The sequence below is a fragment of the Gallinula chloropus genome (assembly GCF_964237585.1).
Source record: "Gallinula chloropus genome assembly, chromosome: 26".
In the NCBI taxonomy this organism is placed as follows: domain Eukaryota; kingdom Metazoa; phylum Chordata; class Aves; order Gruiformes; family Rallidae; genus Gallinula; species Gallinula chloropus.
Genome location: NC_140111.1, coordinates 532547 through 548723, shown reverse-complemented (window position 1 = coordinate 548723; position 16177 = coordinate 532547). Strand labels below are relative to the sequence as shown.

The window sequence follows — 16177 nt, the reverse complement described above, 5'->3', positions numbered from 1 at the left end:
CAGTCACCAGCACATCTCCTCCTCGGGGTTGGGACAACTCCCTGGAGCTCCACCATCCCGGACAACTCGCACTACGGAGCCAAACCTTCCTTCCAGCTTCGGCACTGGCACCCGCCAACTCGGCACGTCTCCTGCTCCTGCTGCCAGCCGTGGCATGTGCCGTGCTGGGCCCTGAGGAGCAGCACCATCTAGCTCCATCCCACGCTACCAAAGCACCGCTGCTCACCGCCAGCCCTTGCCGGTGCCAGCGCCGAGTGCTGGCCCAGCACCGCAGCCCCTACCGCTGGATCCGGCCCGTGCCACAGCAGCCGAGGGAGAGCAGGATGGGGAGAGCGAAGGAAGAGCGCTGGGACCTGGCCTGAGGCATGGGCTTAGGTCAGACAAAGGCTACGGTTACCTTTCCATAGTCAATGGCTACTCCATCAAACTCACTGGTGGGCAGAGATTTCCGCTGGATTGTGAGTCGCCGCAGGGACGGGAGACTAAACTTCAACCTCCTACCTTGACCTTGTTAAAGAGAGAAACAAAACACAAGAGAGACAGGTGTAACCTGGCTGCACGTGATCGCCGGGGCGAGGTGGGTCAGGGCGGTGGCTGTGAAGAACTTAGGGCGGCTCTGGGGGCTGTGCTCCTCCGGCACAGCTCCTACTCCCGTGCCTCCGCATTGCTGTGTGCTCAAGGCAGACCCTGACCTCGCAGAAAGCATCGCTGGGCTGGAGAATAGTCCCCTACGATGCAAGATGGGAAAGGTGCAGAGCATCCCTAAGCCAATTAGAGGTTAAAGCCACTTAAGGGATTCGGTCCTGGAGGAAACTGAGCCTCTAAATCTCCTTGGTGGGACTTGGAGGGAACCTCCCCGCCCCCACACAAAAGAGATGGTGAGTTTGCAAGGCATTAAAAAAAAGTAGCTCCAGCAACTCTGTTCCTGGAGTTGTTCTGGATTTTAGGTGAGTGATGCTGAACCGAAGGGGGGGTCACTTGTGCCATCACAGGGGACCAGGAGACCACCTCGCTGGAACCTGGGACTGGGGCAAGGGCAGCCAGGGCTGCAAAAGCGGCTCAGGAGGGGCAGGGCCAGACGTGGTGAGGAGCCGGCAGTGCCCGCAGCGGGACCCCGCGCCCCCGGTGTCCCCCCCAGCACAAAGCCGCTCGTCCTCTTCTAGTGCTGGTCCGTGGAGGAGCCCGCGGCCACCTGCTCCTACGGGCCAGTGTGAGCGGCCAGGGCGCACCCTGCGGCCACGGGGCCCGGGCCAGCCTGGGCTTCCCCTCGGCCAGCAGCACCCGGAGCACTCGCCGGCTGCACCGAGAGCGGCCCAAGTCCCAGGGCGGGTGGGATGTCACACGAACTCTGCAAAGGCGCTGACCCTTCCGAGCCCCCACACGCCGCTGGGCTCCTTGGGCCGGCTCCCGACCTGCCCGGCTCCCCGAAAATGCTCCCGCCGACGGGAGACCCGTGCGAGCTCCCTCTGCGCATCCCATCCCCGCTGCCCGGAGCGGCTTTCCAGCCGGAAGGAGCAAAGCAGCCGAGTCTCCCCGTGCCCCAGGGCGCAGGGAGCAGCATCGCAGCCGCCTGTGGCTGTGTAATTAAAGACTGACTCAGAAAACCCGGGCACGAGAGCCCCACCTGGGCTGCTGCCAGCAGCTCTGGCCTTTCCGCACTCCCCAGCGCTGGAGTGGGAAACCTGAGCACCGCTCCTTGGATGCGCAGCGCGACCGCCGACTCACAGGGAAGACAAGAGGTACCCTTAGATTCGGGTGCCTGCTGCAGCCAAAGGTCCGGCTCAGGGTGGGGTGGGGTACGGATGATCCTATGTGGGGATGTAGCAGGAGGTGAGGGGGCTGCGGAGCAACCCCAGTGCTGGAATTCAGGATTTCCTCAGCAGTCTGTGCACTGGGATTGACTGGTCCCAAAGCAATACACCGAAGCTACGCATCGCACCCCTTCTCAGGCACGGGGACACACGCACAGGTTCTACATGCACTCACACACGCATGTCCGTCAGTCCCGTGTGCGTCTGTCTGACCGGAGGATATACAGCGCCCAGCACCACACCAAGCTCCTCAGCTCGTACCCGCTGCCACGCACACCAACACCTCAACGGCTCCGGGGTGTGTATATGCAGCGAGGTAACTCATGTCACCCCACTGACACGAGCAGTTGTGTCCCCGTCGGTCCCTGATGCAGCCCCAGCCCTGGGTCCCGTCCCAGTCCTGCCGTGCCACCCGCCGTGCCAGGGGGGACAGACCCAGGCTGCTCCCACAGCTCAGCTTTGAGTCCTGCCCAGAGGCTCTGTACAGCCACCCGCATCCCCAGGGAGTGTTTGTGTGGAGAGAGATGTAGGGTTATTTCCCTGGCTGAAGTATGGGTGAGTGGCACCAAGGGCCACAGAGCAGGAGGATCTTTAGAAGCTACAGCTCTCCTTCCCCTGGGCAGGTCTAACATCTGTGTCCCTCGGTATCCACAACCCCTCGAGAGCCTCCCCACAGCTTCCCTTTGATGCAGCCTTCCCAAAAAAGGGAGTTTGAATTTTCCACTGCCTCCAAAAGCCCCACAAAACCCTGGGATAAGCCTGGGAGGGGACCCAGGACAGGCTCAGAGCCATCCCAGCACAACCATCCTTGTGCCATCCGCCTGTGGTGATGTCCCCATAGCACGTTGGTGACACCAAATGCCCCCCAGCCCACCCGGTGACCTCACACGTGGGTCATGTCCCATACCAGCAGCTCCTGCCCCAGCCAGCGCAGTGCTGCCGGCACACAGGAGGGGTCCCAGGCGCTGCCAGATAAATCCTCCCCGTGTTAAACATGGAAAGGACGCAGCAAAGCGGGGGTGTGCGGAAGGGGCTCACAGCTCCCTTGCAGCAGGACACCCTCTCCTTAAAAACACACCAACCCGTGCTGGGGGTGGGGGGGCCGTCAGTCCCCACCCCTGTCCCCAGGTCCCTGGGGGTTCAGGAGGTGTGTGCAGGCTGGTGTGCAGGTGATGGGCTGTGCGGGGGGCACAGCCGGCTCCAACAGCCCCCGAGCCGGCAGAGCTGCGGCTGTGCAGGAACAGCGTGGGGCTCAGCCTCACGGGGCAGGATGCTGCCCTGCCAGGGGCGCAGCCCCTCCATCAGCTCCCGAGCAAACCATGGGACAGGGATAGCCCTGCGCTGCCCTCCCGCCGTCCCCACCGCCCCCAGTGACACCCACCTCCACGCCAGCTCTGCGACAGGCGCTGGTGCAGGCTGCGGCCGGCGCTCTTGGCGATGAGCTGGGCCAGGTCCTCAAAGTTGAGGATGAACATGATGACCACGCCGTCCTCGTTCTTCACCGGCACCACGTCCACCAGGCAGCGGAAACACGAGGCTGCCGAACAGAGACACGCTCAGAGGGGCCAGGGGGTCGCACAGGGGGCTCTGCCCACCCCATTTCCCCAGCACAGAGCACTCTGGACTGGGGAGTGTTGTTTGAAGGGCTTTGATGGGTGGAATCCCCGCTGATGAGGAGCAGGGGGGGTTTGGAAGCCCCTCAGAGCCCCAGGGAAGGGCTGTATCTCTACAGCACCCCCCTCACACAGATCACATCTTCCCTGTCTCTTTCCTTCTGTCCCAGACAGTCATTTATATTAATGTACTTGAGAGCAGCAATTAAAGAGTAGGTAATTAAGAACTCGGAAAGTCCCAGGTAGCAGTTTAACCTCATTAAGCATGCTGCTTGTAATCACGCCATAGCTAATTGCCCTGCAATCACCAGGCAGTTTTTGAGGACTGATTTCAGCTGTCTTATTTCCTGGGTGTGGGTAATGGAGGTGAGAGCCCAGCTGTGTGCCCTGTCCAGCCCCGGGCAGCAGGACATGCTGGAACTGGTGTGACAGTCCCCAAGGACATCCCCTGACAGGACTGGAATGAATGGTCAAGTGCAGGCTCATCTCACTCCTGCCATGGGGAAACTGAGGCACGAGGGGGCAACAAGGACCGGCTCAGTGTCCTGGAAGTGAGGGGGTTGTGGGGAGGACCCTGGATGTGGCCACAGGGCATGAAGCCAAGTGGATTTGCTGGTTTGATGCTGGCTCAACCCCTCAAGCCCTGCTTGTACCAGCAGTCAGAGCAGCATGCAGAGGATACGGGGGGTCCCACATCTCCTGATGTCTTAGTTCCCCCCCAAATCCTCCAAAACCCTGCCTGAGGGTATAATCACTGTGGGCCCTTCCTTGCACTGTCTCCTGTGGCTTTGGCACTGGTGGGAGTGGGATCCCAGAGCCGCAGCTGCTAGAAACCATGGAGCACCCAGTTCCCTGAGTACCACTGCCTGGGCAGCACTGAGCAAAGCATCCTCCTCCTGCAGCAGTTCTTGCTGGGTGTGGATCCTCCTCTCTCCTTCCCCAGGCACTCTGATCACCAAGGATTAGCCGATCCAGCAGGGATGTGCTGCCCGGCCCATCCAGCGCTTCCCCGCTCCCGCCACGGCCAAGCTCCGCCCGGGAGGGGGATGTCAGCCTTTCTACGGGTAATTTTAAGGAGCTCAGGGCCTCCCGTAATCAGGAGCAGATGGCCAGCATTGGGCAACTTCAGCATCTGCCGTGACGTCAGGGATGTGCACACACAGACACACACACACACAGAGACAGGAACGGGCAAGACATGGATCTGGTAAAATCCCTTTACAGGGCCCAGCAGTGGGATTAGTTCTCCCTTCCCTTCCCTTCCCTTCCCTTCCCTTCCCTTCCCTTCCCTTCCCTTCCCTTCCCTTCCCTTCCCTTCCCTTCCCTTCCCTTCCCTCCCCTTCCTTTCCCTTCCCTCATGCCTTTCCCTGCTGCACTTTTCCTTCCTCCGTGGTGGTGCGAGGGGTTGGCCTCCGAGCTCTTCTCATGGGGCCCTATGTGGCACGGAAAGGGTTAATCCCAGACCAATACTAAACAGCTGCAAACTGGACCCAGTTACATCCAGTTGGTGGGATATAAGGAGCAGCTGGAAGGAGTCTGGGGTTGGGTTTGGGAGGCAGCTGGTGCCTGGTTTGAGCCTGTGAGTTGTGGAGGGGCTGAGCCTGAGCTGCCATGGCTGGGGCTGCTGAGCCCCCCCTGACCCCAGGGGAATGGCCCCACCAAGGCAGCACAGCCCTGTGTGCCAGGAGCTGGGTGCCCAGCTCTGACCCCTGCCCCATGGTGTGGGTGGCACTGGGGGGATGTTGGAGCATGAAGGGTGGAGAAGATGGAGCTGGGGTGGGAGCAGCGAGTTCCCTTGAGCCTGATCCAAAGGCAGAGCAGCCCCCCAAGGTTTGGGGGCTCTGGGAAGCTGTGATTTGGGGGACCCCCAGCTCTGTGGAGTGGCTGCAGCTGGGAGAGCCCTGACAGTTCATGCCCTGCCTTGGTTTCTGTGCAGTGAGCCAGCCTGGTCTCTGCAGATGCTGAGTTACCCTATCCTCACCCCCAAAAACCCAGGCACCTTGGACCTGCCGTGGTGCTGGTGGGCTGAGCCGTCCCTGGGAGGGACCCCAGCCCTGCGCTCCCATCCTCGTTCCTCGATCCCCTACCCCATCCATCTGCCTGTCTCTTCCTTTCAGCTGTTCAGCTAATCTGTCTCCATCCATCTAATTTTATCCAGCTACTGAATGATCTCTTGGAGGAGCCCTGGGGGCATTTGCAACCTGTCTGTGCTGTGGGGCTGCCTGTGATCCCATCTGGGACAGAACCCAGCCTGGAGGGTGGGGAAAGAGCTCTGCAGGAGGGATGCAACAGGGATGCTCTTTTGGGATGTCCCACACTGGTGGGTTTGCATGGAAACCTCATTCCCAGCAGGGGCAGTTTGACCTTCCCAGCCCGCATCCCCTGAGCCCGGTCTGTGCTTTCCGACCTCTCTTGTCTTCTGACCTTGATAAAAGTGAGCACTTAATAACATTAAAAATGTCATTGTCGGGGGCCCTCCCTCCCTCCCCAGCCCTCTTATCCTCTGTGGCCTCCAGTGGGTAATGCATTTGTCGGTATCATGAGTATTAAACTAATCAACAGTACACGGGGGTTTCCAAGAGCCGGACACAAACCAGTATTGTTATGAATATTAAAAAGCAAGCTATTAATCTGCCCTCGGAGCTCTGACCGAATCCTTCCCTCCCCCTGGCTGGGAGATTTAATCTGCGGGGTCTCATGGCAGAGTGGCTAAATCTACAGTGGTATTATATAACGGAGCAGAGGAGAGGGGCTGGAAGGGCACGGCGGGGACGGGGATGGGGGTCACTGGCACGCCCAGGGAGATGCTCAGGAGTGCAGAGCCTTGTGCCCATCCAGGGATAAATCAGTGTCAGGGTAGAAACTTCAAAGGGAAGCAGGGATTGCTGGGATGCCCCAAAGCAAATCCTCCAGGCGGGATGGAAAATGATGGAGGTTGGGGCTGAGCCCATGGGATGGGTGTTCCTTCGGCATCCGGGGTGAGCGATGGGCGCTGGGGAGCCCCTGCACCCAGGTCTGCATCGCCCTGTGCCAGGGGGGAGTGTGCGCCATGGGGTCTGAACCAGCCGCTCTCTGTGCACCCAAAAAGGGTACTGGGAGACTGGGACCCGCTGGGACATCAGAGCAGCAGAAAAGTGCTCCTAGCAGCAATCCCCACACCAGAAAAATGACCTTATTAAGTAAGGGTGGTGGGAGGGAGGTTGCTGCCCTGCAGCGATGACCAGCCGGGATTTCCACACTCAGCAGAGTTCGCTGGTGGGAAGAAGAGTGGGAGGGGAAAGCTGGGAGCGTCGGGTGGCTGAGGGTGCCCACCGGCTGCGCAGCCACAGGAAGGAGCCTCCTAGCCCAGCGGGATGTTTTGGGGTGCAGGTGGAAGGATGATCCCCAGGAGCCAAGAGGGGTCCCGGAGCAGTACAGGGGTGGGTGGCAAAATGCAGCTGAAGTGAAGTGAGCGGCCGCATCCAGCCCCTGGTCCTGCCCTTGCTAAATCCCCACTGGCCACAGGAATTATTCCAGCTTAGCACGGGGCTGTGCGGCCAAAGCTGCAGCACTGACAGCATTTCCCTGGGCTGTCGGTCCATCCTGAGGGCCCTGTCCCCATGGCATGTGGGGCCACCTCTCACTGAGGATGCAACTGCCAGCCAGGATGGGGAGGGAGGGTTTAGGAAGGGAATTGGGAGCTCTGCTGGGGCAGGGATTTCAGGAAAAAGCCGCCTGGGGAGGATTCCTGGGGATGCTGGGGATGCTCTGGGACTGTCCCACCATTTGTGAGGTATCTGGTCCAGGCATAAAGCATCCAAGGAGCAGAAGATGATGGGAAATGTGTCTCTTCCAGCTTTGTGCCAGATCATGCTGTCCCCAGGGCAGAACCAGGGCAATGAGGGTGGCTGGAGCTGCGGTGCAGCAATGCTGGGATGGCAGGACTGGCCCCTCAGCACGGGAGCTCCAGGACTGGGGCGTTTGTCATCGCGAGGCAGAATGTTTATAAGTCCCATATGGAGTGAAGCCGTGATGTGTGTCCCTTTCCGGAGGTCACAGCTCCTTTTGCTGAGCCCGACCCTCGCAGGAATGCAAAGCAAACGGTCCCAGCTTGGCTTAAACCCCACATTTTTGTCCAAGCAAAGAGCTCGAGTTGGGGTTTTGTCAGCAAGCCGTGCCCCCCCGCTCCTCCTCCAGCCGGGGGGTCCACCCCACGGGGCAGCAGCAGAGGGGCTGCCAGCCCCAGGAGAGCCAGGAACTGGCAGCTGCTGGTGGGGTTTTCCCTCCTGCTGCCCGCGAGCCCGCGGGGCACAGCACGCAGGGCTGTTCGTGCAGCCCCAGGGACACACCAGGCCGGATCCGTCCCCGCCTGCCAGCTGGCAGCAGCTGCTGCGAGGTGACTGCTGTGCCATGGACGTGCCCTGGGCTGGGGGCAGAGGGGACATGTCATACGAGTCCCCCTGTCCCCTTCGGGTGCGGTGACACCCCACAAGCCCTGCCTGGCTGGCTGCCAGCCCCACAGCTGCCTGCTCAGGCACCCCATGGGTCACACATCCTGGTGACACCGGGAGTCACAATTGCTCAAATCCCAGTTCACAGCACCAGTGCAGGAGTTCTCTGGGCCGACCAGGTTCCTAACCCTTGGCCCCAGGGGACCCGCACAAACTGCCCCTGCTGAAGGGGACCGGCAGTGGCTCTGCCTGGAGAGGGGACGACGGTGCTGGGGCTGCAGGCAGCTGCTGCCCCCCCAGCTGCTCCGGCTGTCTCAGCCTCGCAGCTCCCCTTTCATGTTCACAAGCATCACATTCATGCAGATTAACGGCGGAGCGTTCGGCGGGCACTGCCAGCTGCTGCCGCCCGGGCCGTGCCAGCGTCACGCTGCCCAGCACCTGCGGCCACCAGCCCCACCACAGGGACCCCGAGGGCTCTCACTCTCTCACTGGTGGCTTCACTGCAAAGCACATCACCCCCAGATGGGGGAAAGCCCAACCCTGCATGGGGCTCAGCCCCACCAGCCCCTCAGTGATCTCCCCAGGGGATGCTGGAGGGGGCTCGGCTCCACCCTGGGCATCGTGTCCCCAGGGCTGGGCCTCACCCCGACGGGAGCTGACCCCCCCCACCCCGGCTGGGGCAGCCCCAGCTGTGCAGCATCTTGTAAGGAAATTAACTTTTCACTGATCTCCCAGCTTTGAGCAGGGGATTAGAGCCCACACGTGCCACGGCTGGGCTCTCCCCTCTTTCCAAGGCCTTTTTGGGGATGTGGGGCAGGGAGGGACAACAGCCCTTGCCAGGCTGGTCCCATCTTCCCCCAGTTGGGTTTGGTTCTTGGCTCCATTTCGGCTGCCTGGGGCTGGGCTTGCTGTCAGCACCCGTGCCGCCTTTCATAATTAGCTAATGACAGCATCGGCATCCGGGTGAGGAGGGAGCAGCAAGGCTGTCCCCAGGGCCAGGCATCACCCCATCACCCACCCTGCGCACGGGCAGAGCCACCTGCCCAGGCACCCACGGGTGCCCCCTTCCCACCCACCTCCATCCACCCCCCCGGCCCTGCCGGGAAGGGCTCTGACAGGCAGGTTTGGGGTGTGATATTGTCTCTGGCAGGCAGAAAAGCAAGGAAACAGCCCCGCAAGCCGCAGAGCCAGGAGTACCGCAGTAATAAACAGCAGGTCGAGGCTGGAGATTGGTGCCGCCGGTCTGAAAAGGAGGACAGGCGGGTTCCGAGCCTCCGCCGGCTAATTAAGCAGCAGCTCCCTGTAATGCAAAGGCCTTTTCTTTGCCGATAAGACCCATTTATAATGGGCTGAGCGGTCGCAGGCTGAGTGCTGTGGGGAAACAATCGGAAAGCATATTGCTGGTGGGGCTGGGGTTTAAAAATAGACACGAAGGGCTTGCTTCTGGGCTTTCTTTTCTCCCCCCAACCCATCCCCTTTTTTTTTTTAAAGAAATAAAAGAGAAGAAAGCAGCTCAGGGCTGTGCTGAGAGTTTCCCGTGGCCTAGAGGAAGATCAGGGCTCCAAGGAGAGCACCGAGCATCCCGTGAGCCTGGCGGGAACGGTTCAAAGCAGGGAGGATGCCGTTGGATCGGGCTCCCAGCCAAGTGGCTCCCAGGGATGGATGGGGAAACTACCCCGAGGGAGGGAAACAGGGCTGGCACATGCTGTCCTTGCGCTGGCATTGGGATGGGAGCAGGGGGACAGCGTGTGCCCACTTCTCACACCTCCTGGGTAGTGCTGGGCTCCAGCCAGCCCCCTGCAAACTGCACCGGCCGAGGGAAGATTCGCAGCCCAGCCCTGGCAGTGCTCCCTGCTCCTGCTTCACCCAGGACTGGCTCCATGGGGAAGAGCCTCGACCAGGTCCCTTGGGAGGGAAATCATATGGGAAAGAGCCGGCGAGTGGCCTGACCCTGCCACGGTGCGGGGCCTGACCCCGTCGGGTTAACTCTGTGGGTTAACACGTGGGGTGCTGCTGGTGGATAATTCCCAGGGCCGATAGCTGGCACCTGGATGCCAGCCTGGGAGATAGGCTCTGGGAGGGCGGCCAGGACACCCGGGTCCCAGCCCTGGAGATAGGGTGCTGGGCTGGGAGCCAGGGTTCCTGCTTTCTCCATTCTTTTGCTCACAGTGGTTTCCCATCCCCTCTGCTGCCCCAGGAGCTGCCGGCAGCAGGGTGCAGCCCCTTGCTCAGGCCAAGCCCCCTACAACACAGTCTGAAGCGATGGGGAAGCTCCACCACGTTGAAAAGCAAAGGAAATACTTAATGTTTTTAACCTCCAGCCAGCTCCCGGTCTGCATTCCCCTGCCCCTGGGAGCCCTGGCCGCTGCTGGTTTGCAGCACTAAATATTTATTTAACTTCCTGCAGTATTAGAACTAATCACCAGTATTTTCCATCAAAGCTTCATTTTCATCTTAACGTAATTCCATCTGTGCACGCACAGCCGCATCCTGCTCGCTGGGAAGGCAGCGCCGAGGCTGCCGGCTCTACCTGCTTTGGGCAGAGATGGGGGGAACGTCTGTCTCACCTCAGAGAACAGACCGTGTGTCCCAGCCTGGCTTCTCCGGGCTTCCCATGGGATCCTCCTTCATGCCATGGGGATCCCAAGAGCGATGGCATTGCTTGCCCTAGGAGTTCTGAGCCTTCACCAGGGGCTTGCAAACAACCTGATTCCCAAATAATCTGGCAACAACCTCCATTGCTCGAGGTCCCGATGCCCCCGGTGCCCCATCACAGCAGAGTCGGCTCCATCCCACCAGGAGCCACCACGGACTCGCCCTCAGCAAAGCCCCGGCTCTGGGTGCAATCCTGATGCTCTGGTAGCATCAGACCCCTTTTGCCTCCCAATACAGCCCAAAATCCCGGGGAGTGGCACCTCCCATTATCGGATCACCCCAAAAAAGTGACTCTTACTGTCTTTGCGGTAGTAAAGGATCTCGAGCTTGCACTCCTCGGAGCCGAGCAGGGCCTGGGTGAGCTGTGCAATAGAGCTCTTGGTGGTGTCGGGGCCGGTGAGGAAGTCGCAGGTGCAGGGCCGCTGCATCACCTCCACGCGGGAGTAGCCGAACATCTCGCAGAAGCCGTCGTTGCAGTAGATGATGGCGCAGTTCTCCATCTGCGCGTTGGCGATCAGGAACTTGCGGTCTGCGGGAAGGGGGTAGAACTTCGTGAGGATGCAGGGACAGCTTGGGGGCAGGGGGATGCTCGGGCTTTTCCATGCCACCTGCCATGGGACTTGTGCAGTGAGTCCAGAGAAGGGCAGCCAGGCTGGGGAAGGGGCTGGGGGGCAAATCCTCTGAGGAGCGGCGGAGGGAGCTGGGGGTGTTGAGCCTGGAGAAGAGGAGGCTGAGGGGAGACCTTCTCCCCACCTCCCCTGCCCTGCCAGGAGGGTGCAGAGAGGTGGGCGATGGTCTCTTCAGCCAGGGGACAGGAGATGGGACAAGGGGCGATGGGCTCAAGCTGCCCCAGGGCTGGGTTAGATTGGATATTAGAAAAAAAAAAATTACTGAAAGAGTTGTCAGGGCTGGAACAGGCTGCCCAGGGAGGGGCTGAGTCACCTTCCCTGGGTGTGTTCAAAAAAAGGGCAGATGAGGTGCTCAGGGATATGGTTTCACTTAGGATGGGAATGGTTGGACTTGATGATCTTAAAGGTCTTTTCCAACCTTGTGATTCTGTGATTGTGCAGGGAGAGGTTCCCCAGGGACACCGGTAACCGGGCTGGGGGGATGATGGCTGGCACCAGCTCACACCACTCTGGGTGCTGCTCTGCTCTTCAGGGAGAGAAAATCCCCCCAATTTCATGTGAATCAGTGGCCATGTGCACAGGGGGACCCAAAGTGGGGGGTTCCCTGTAAAGGCAGTTTTTCCCAGGGTGAGACAACCTGTGCAGCCTTGATGTCTCACCGCTGGCACGTGGGGACTCACTGCTGGCTAACACACAGACAATCTGTCCCCAACCAGCACTGCAGGCAGCAGGAAGAGCTGCAGTCCCTCCCCAGGAGCTTATCAGAGACACAAGTTATCTTGGAGACTTCCCACCCTTGCTCAGATTTGCCTGAAGTCAGGCACGGGGTGAGAGGAGGAGCCGGTGTGAGGATGGGCTTTGTGGGAAGCCAGGTGAAATGGTTCTCCAAATGTCTGATAGGATAATTGTGTCTCCAGACTCTGCTGGGCTGTGCTCAAGAAGAAAGGGGCTCAGGTAGAGGAAAAGGGAAACTGAGGCAGGGAGTTGTGCTACTCTATCCCCTCCTGGTGCTACAGCCACCCAGGTTGGGCTGGGGCCAAACCTGCTGTTGCACTGGGGTGTGTGGCAGCACTGCCCAGCCCAGGCTGTCCAGCCTGGATGGAGCCGCTTCCATCCTTATCCTGGGGGAGACCCAGCCTAGAGCTTTGATTTGCTTTGATTTTGGGGGGGGTTTCCAAGGAGACTGGGGGGTGCTGGTCTAGGGAGGACCCTCTCTGGGACAGGTTTGCTGGGCTGTGATGGGCGGCTGCGGCTGCTGGTGCGACAGATGCCGTGCCCTCCCCAGCAGCATCTCAGCACTTGGCATTGGCTCTGGGCTGGAGCCAGAGGCAGGTCAGAGCAGAGGGTCCGTTTGGAGGCTGCCTCCCAGCCCAGACCCCAATTAATCTCCTGGATTACCCAGGAATGGCATCTGCAGCCTGTGCGCTCCAGAACCCTGCTGAGCTCCAGCCAAATGCAGGAGAAACATCTGCATGGCTGTGGCATCCAGCACCGGGCCCCAGTTGGGTGGGGAACCTCTCCCTGGCACATTGGGGCTCTCCCTAATGTCACCTGCAGAGTCCCAGCTCTGGGGGATGCCTCCCAGCAAAACCAGTGCCTCAAGGGATGCTGCACCGAGGTCTCCTGCTTCACCCCACCCTGTGACAGCCATTAGTGGCCCTTGGTGGGGAACTCCCACCCCAGCACCTTTCCCTCTCCCACGCAGGGCTGATGCTCGTGCTGGTGCTGCAAACCCCACACACTGGCACAGCCAGATGCTTCCCAGTTCCCTCTTCCCAATTCCTCTCTGTCCAAAGTGCTCTGCCAGCTGGGAAGTGGCACAAGGAGGGGACCTTCCCCCAAAGCCCTGCTGCTGGGGTGTGCTCCTCCAGCCGGGACTCAGCGGGTGCAGCTGCACCCACGGAAGCTGCAGCAGGGAAGGGGGGGTAACGGCACCCACAAGCAGGGCTGGACATGGTGCCAGCGACAGCGGCGTGATGGGGGGAGGGAGGGGCTGGTTCGGTGTCTCCCGATACCCGTCACGCCATGGAGCTGCGGTGGGGGAGCTCAGGGCGGTGTTTTTGGGCATGGCTGGCAGAGCACAGGCCGGCAGCGGGCAGGGACGCGGGGCCCTGGCTGCTTCCCCGCTGGCACGCTGCGCCACGTGCCCCCGCTGCTCCCCAGCCGCCGCTTCCCAGGGGGACTGATAGGAACCAGGGACAGTTTTTCTTGCTTTCCGTCCCCGGGGTCATGTCACTCACAGCCAGGGCAGCTCAGCACGGAGCCGGCAGCAGTGGGGATGTTTGCCCACCCCGCAAACTCAGACACCGGAGAAACACCACAGCGAGCCGGGGCGGCGAGGGGTGCACAGCGCCCCACGGCCAGACCCTTGAGCACAGCTGTTTTGGGGCGAACCGGGGCCCCCTGCTCCCCTCCGTTCATCCCCGGCTGCGTAGGGGTCCCCCAGCCCCATCCGACAGCGGAGCCCCCGCTGCCTCCTCCCCACGGCCCCCCCCAGCGCTCCCCGATGCGCACAAACTCCTCGCTGTATTTAACACAAAAGGAAAAAAACGGCCCCAAAAAAATTCATATAAAGGGATTACTCGGAGCAACAGCAAATGGCAACGTCTCGCCAGGGACCGGCTGCCTCCGAGCCGCGCGGAGTTGAAGGCAAACAGGCAGCCAGCCCGTCCGCGCCGGCGTACGCCCCTCTCCCCACCCCTGCCAGCCGGGGTCCCCTCCCCGACACCCCCGGGGACCCCCCCGTTAGCCCGGGGACTGCGGAGGGCTGCGGCTTCCCCAGCCCCCGGGGCAGCGCCGGGCCGGGACCGCTCGTCCCCTTGTGTCGCCCTGTCTATAAATACCCGCGGGGACTCTGCCTGCCTGTCGCCCACCCCTCTCCCTCCGCTCACACCCCCCCCCCCCCATCCCCCCGAGGTCACAGGGGCGCCTTCCTTTCCCCGGGGACACCCTGCCCACCCTCCTGACCCCCCCTTTCCTCTTCCCCCGAAGTTGGGGGGCCGCCCGCCGCCGCGGGGGGTGCGGGGGCGGCTCCGGGGGTGCGGTACTCACTTTGCCCTTCAAATTTGCGGATGATGGTGTCCAGGTAGGTGTTTTGGGGGGCCACATGGCCCCGGCGTACCGGCATCGCTCCGTCTCCCTGCGCGCCCCGGGAGCGGCGGAACTTGCCGCGGGGGCGGCGGGGAGCGCGGCCCGGCCCCGGAGCGGCTCGGCACGGCCCGGCACGGCGCGGCCCCGCTCCGCCTCACCCCAGGGCTGGCCGAGCTCTGCTTAGCCGAGCCGGCCCGGGGCTCCCATGCTCCCGGTGGCCGGAAGGGGGAACCCCTCCGCCCGCCCTGCCGCGCCCGGCTCCGGGCGGGGGCGGCCGGGGAGGGTGAGGATGGGGCGGGGGGAGGTGGGGGGGGGACACACACGCTCGAAAGGGGGAGAAAATAACAGCACGAAATAATAAGAGTAGAAATCCCCAAAGTGCTTAGTCACCGCTGCCCCGGCCCGCCCGAGGCTCCGGGGGGGCTGTCAGCAGCAACAGCTGCCGGCCGCGGGCAGCCGGCACCCCCCGGCGTCCCCCGCGTCTCCCCGGTACCTGCCGGCAGCCCGCGGCACCGGCAGCCGCACGGTACCTCCTGGCACCGGCCGCGCAGGCTGGGGGTGCTCCGGGGCGGGGGGCGGGGCGGGGGGAGAAGGTGGGTGCTGGGGGTGCTGGAGGTGAGGGCCTGGGGGGAGGGGGTGGGACAGGGGGTGTTTGGAGGGTGCAGATGGGGTCCTTAGGGGGGGGATGGGGATAAGGGGTGATGGTGGGGGGGGGGGTGGAGGTGGGATCCTTGGGGGGCTGGGACGGGAGGTGATGGGGAGTGAAGGTGGGGTTCTGGGGGGCTGGACTAGGGGGTGCTGGGGGAAATGGAGTAGGGGTCCTTGGGGGCTGGGAGAGGGGGTTCTGGAGGATGGGGTGTTGGGACAGAAGGATGTGCTGGGGGTGGGGGATGGTGGGAGTGCAGGTGAAGGGTGCTGAGGGCGCTGGAGAAGGGTGCTGGAGGAGATGCTGGGGGCGCTGGGAACTGGAGCGTCGGGATGGTGAAGTGGGTGGGGAGGGGGTGCTGGAGGAGGGGGTGATGGCTGGCGCTGGAGTGCCGGGGGTGGCAGAGGAGAGGATGCCGGGGTGCAGGGGGTGCAGGGGGCGGTAAGGTGGTGCTGAGGTGCGCGGGGGGGTGGTGGGGGGTGGGGTGTGCGGGGGCGGAGGAGGATTTGCAGGGGTGCAGAGGCAGAGGAGGGGGTGCCGGTGGGTGAAAGCGTCGGCGGGGGAAATGTCTGGGGGTTCAGGGGCAAGGAAGTAGAGGACAGGGTGCCGAGGGGTGCAGAGTGCAGAGGAGGGGGTGCAGGGATGCATCAGGGGAGAGGGTGCCTGTAGGTGCAGGGGGACAGAGCAAGGGGTGCCGGGGGAGGGTGGGTGGAGTTCAGGGGGACGGAGGAGCGGGTGCAGCGGAGCGGAGGAGGGGGTGCAGGGTCACGGGTGCGGGGGGTGCGGGGGGTGCCGGGTGCCCGGCCGGGCGGGACCCCGCGCCCGGCGCTGTCCACTCGCGGCGGTGCTGAAGGGTCGGGCGGGAGGGGCGGGGGGGGCGCTGGATGCTTGAATGGGGAGGGGGGGCTGCACGGGGCGGCTGGCCTGGCACAGGGCTCTGCGGGCACGGGGGGTTCGTGGGGTACACGGAGGGTCCGGGGCGTCCTGGGGGCTCTGGGGGACATGGAGGGTCCTGGGGGTCTCAGCATCCTGGGGCTCCGTAGGGCACAGGGGCCGCAGTGGGTACCCAGGTCTCAGGGGGATGTAGGGGTCCCATGGCGATGCTGCTGTGCTGGAGCAGATGCTCAGATCTAACCCCAAGTCCAGCTCTTCTCCTGCCCATCTCTCTGTGCCCCTGAGTGGTGATGGTTGAGGGGAGCAGCTCCCTTTCCTTCCCGACAACCCCCCCTCTGCCCACCCCTCTTCTCCCAGCCCCACTGCTAAGGGCAGTGCCCAGCCAGGGCCTTTCTATTCTGATTCTTCC

The 16177-nt window shown here is 62.5% G+C and overlaps 1 protein-coding gene across 1 annotated transcript in view; it reads right to left on the bottom strand.

The window, feature by feature from the left end:
- Positions 1–14265, bottom strand: part of KCNH6 (potassium voltage-gated channel subfamily H member 6) — a gene marked incomplete at both ends in the record, with an annotated part of 30880 nt that extends 16615 nt beyond the window's left edge. The window contains 3 exons of the mRNA XM_084275637.1: positions 3193–3348; positions 10808–11038; positions 14190–14265. Of these exons, the coding sequence (XP_084131763.1) occupies positions 3193–3348; positions 10808–11038; positions 14190–14265 (463 nt within the window). The remainder of the gene's footprint in view (positions 1–3192; positions 3349–10807; positions 11039–14189) is intronic.
- Positions 14266–16177: the final 1912 nt, after the last annotated feature.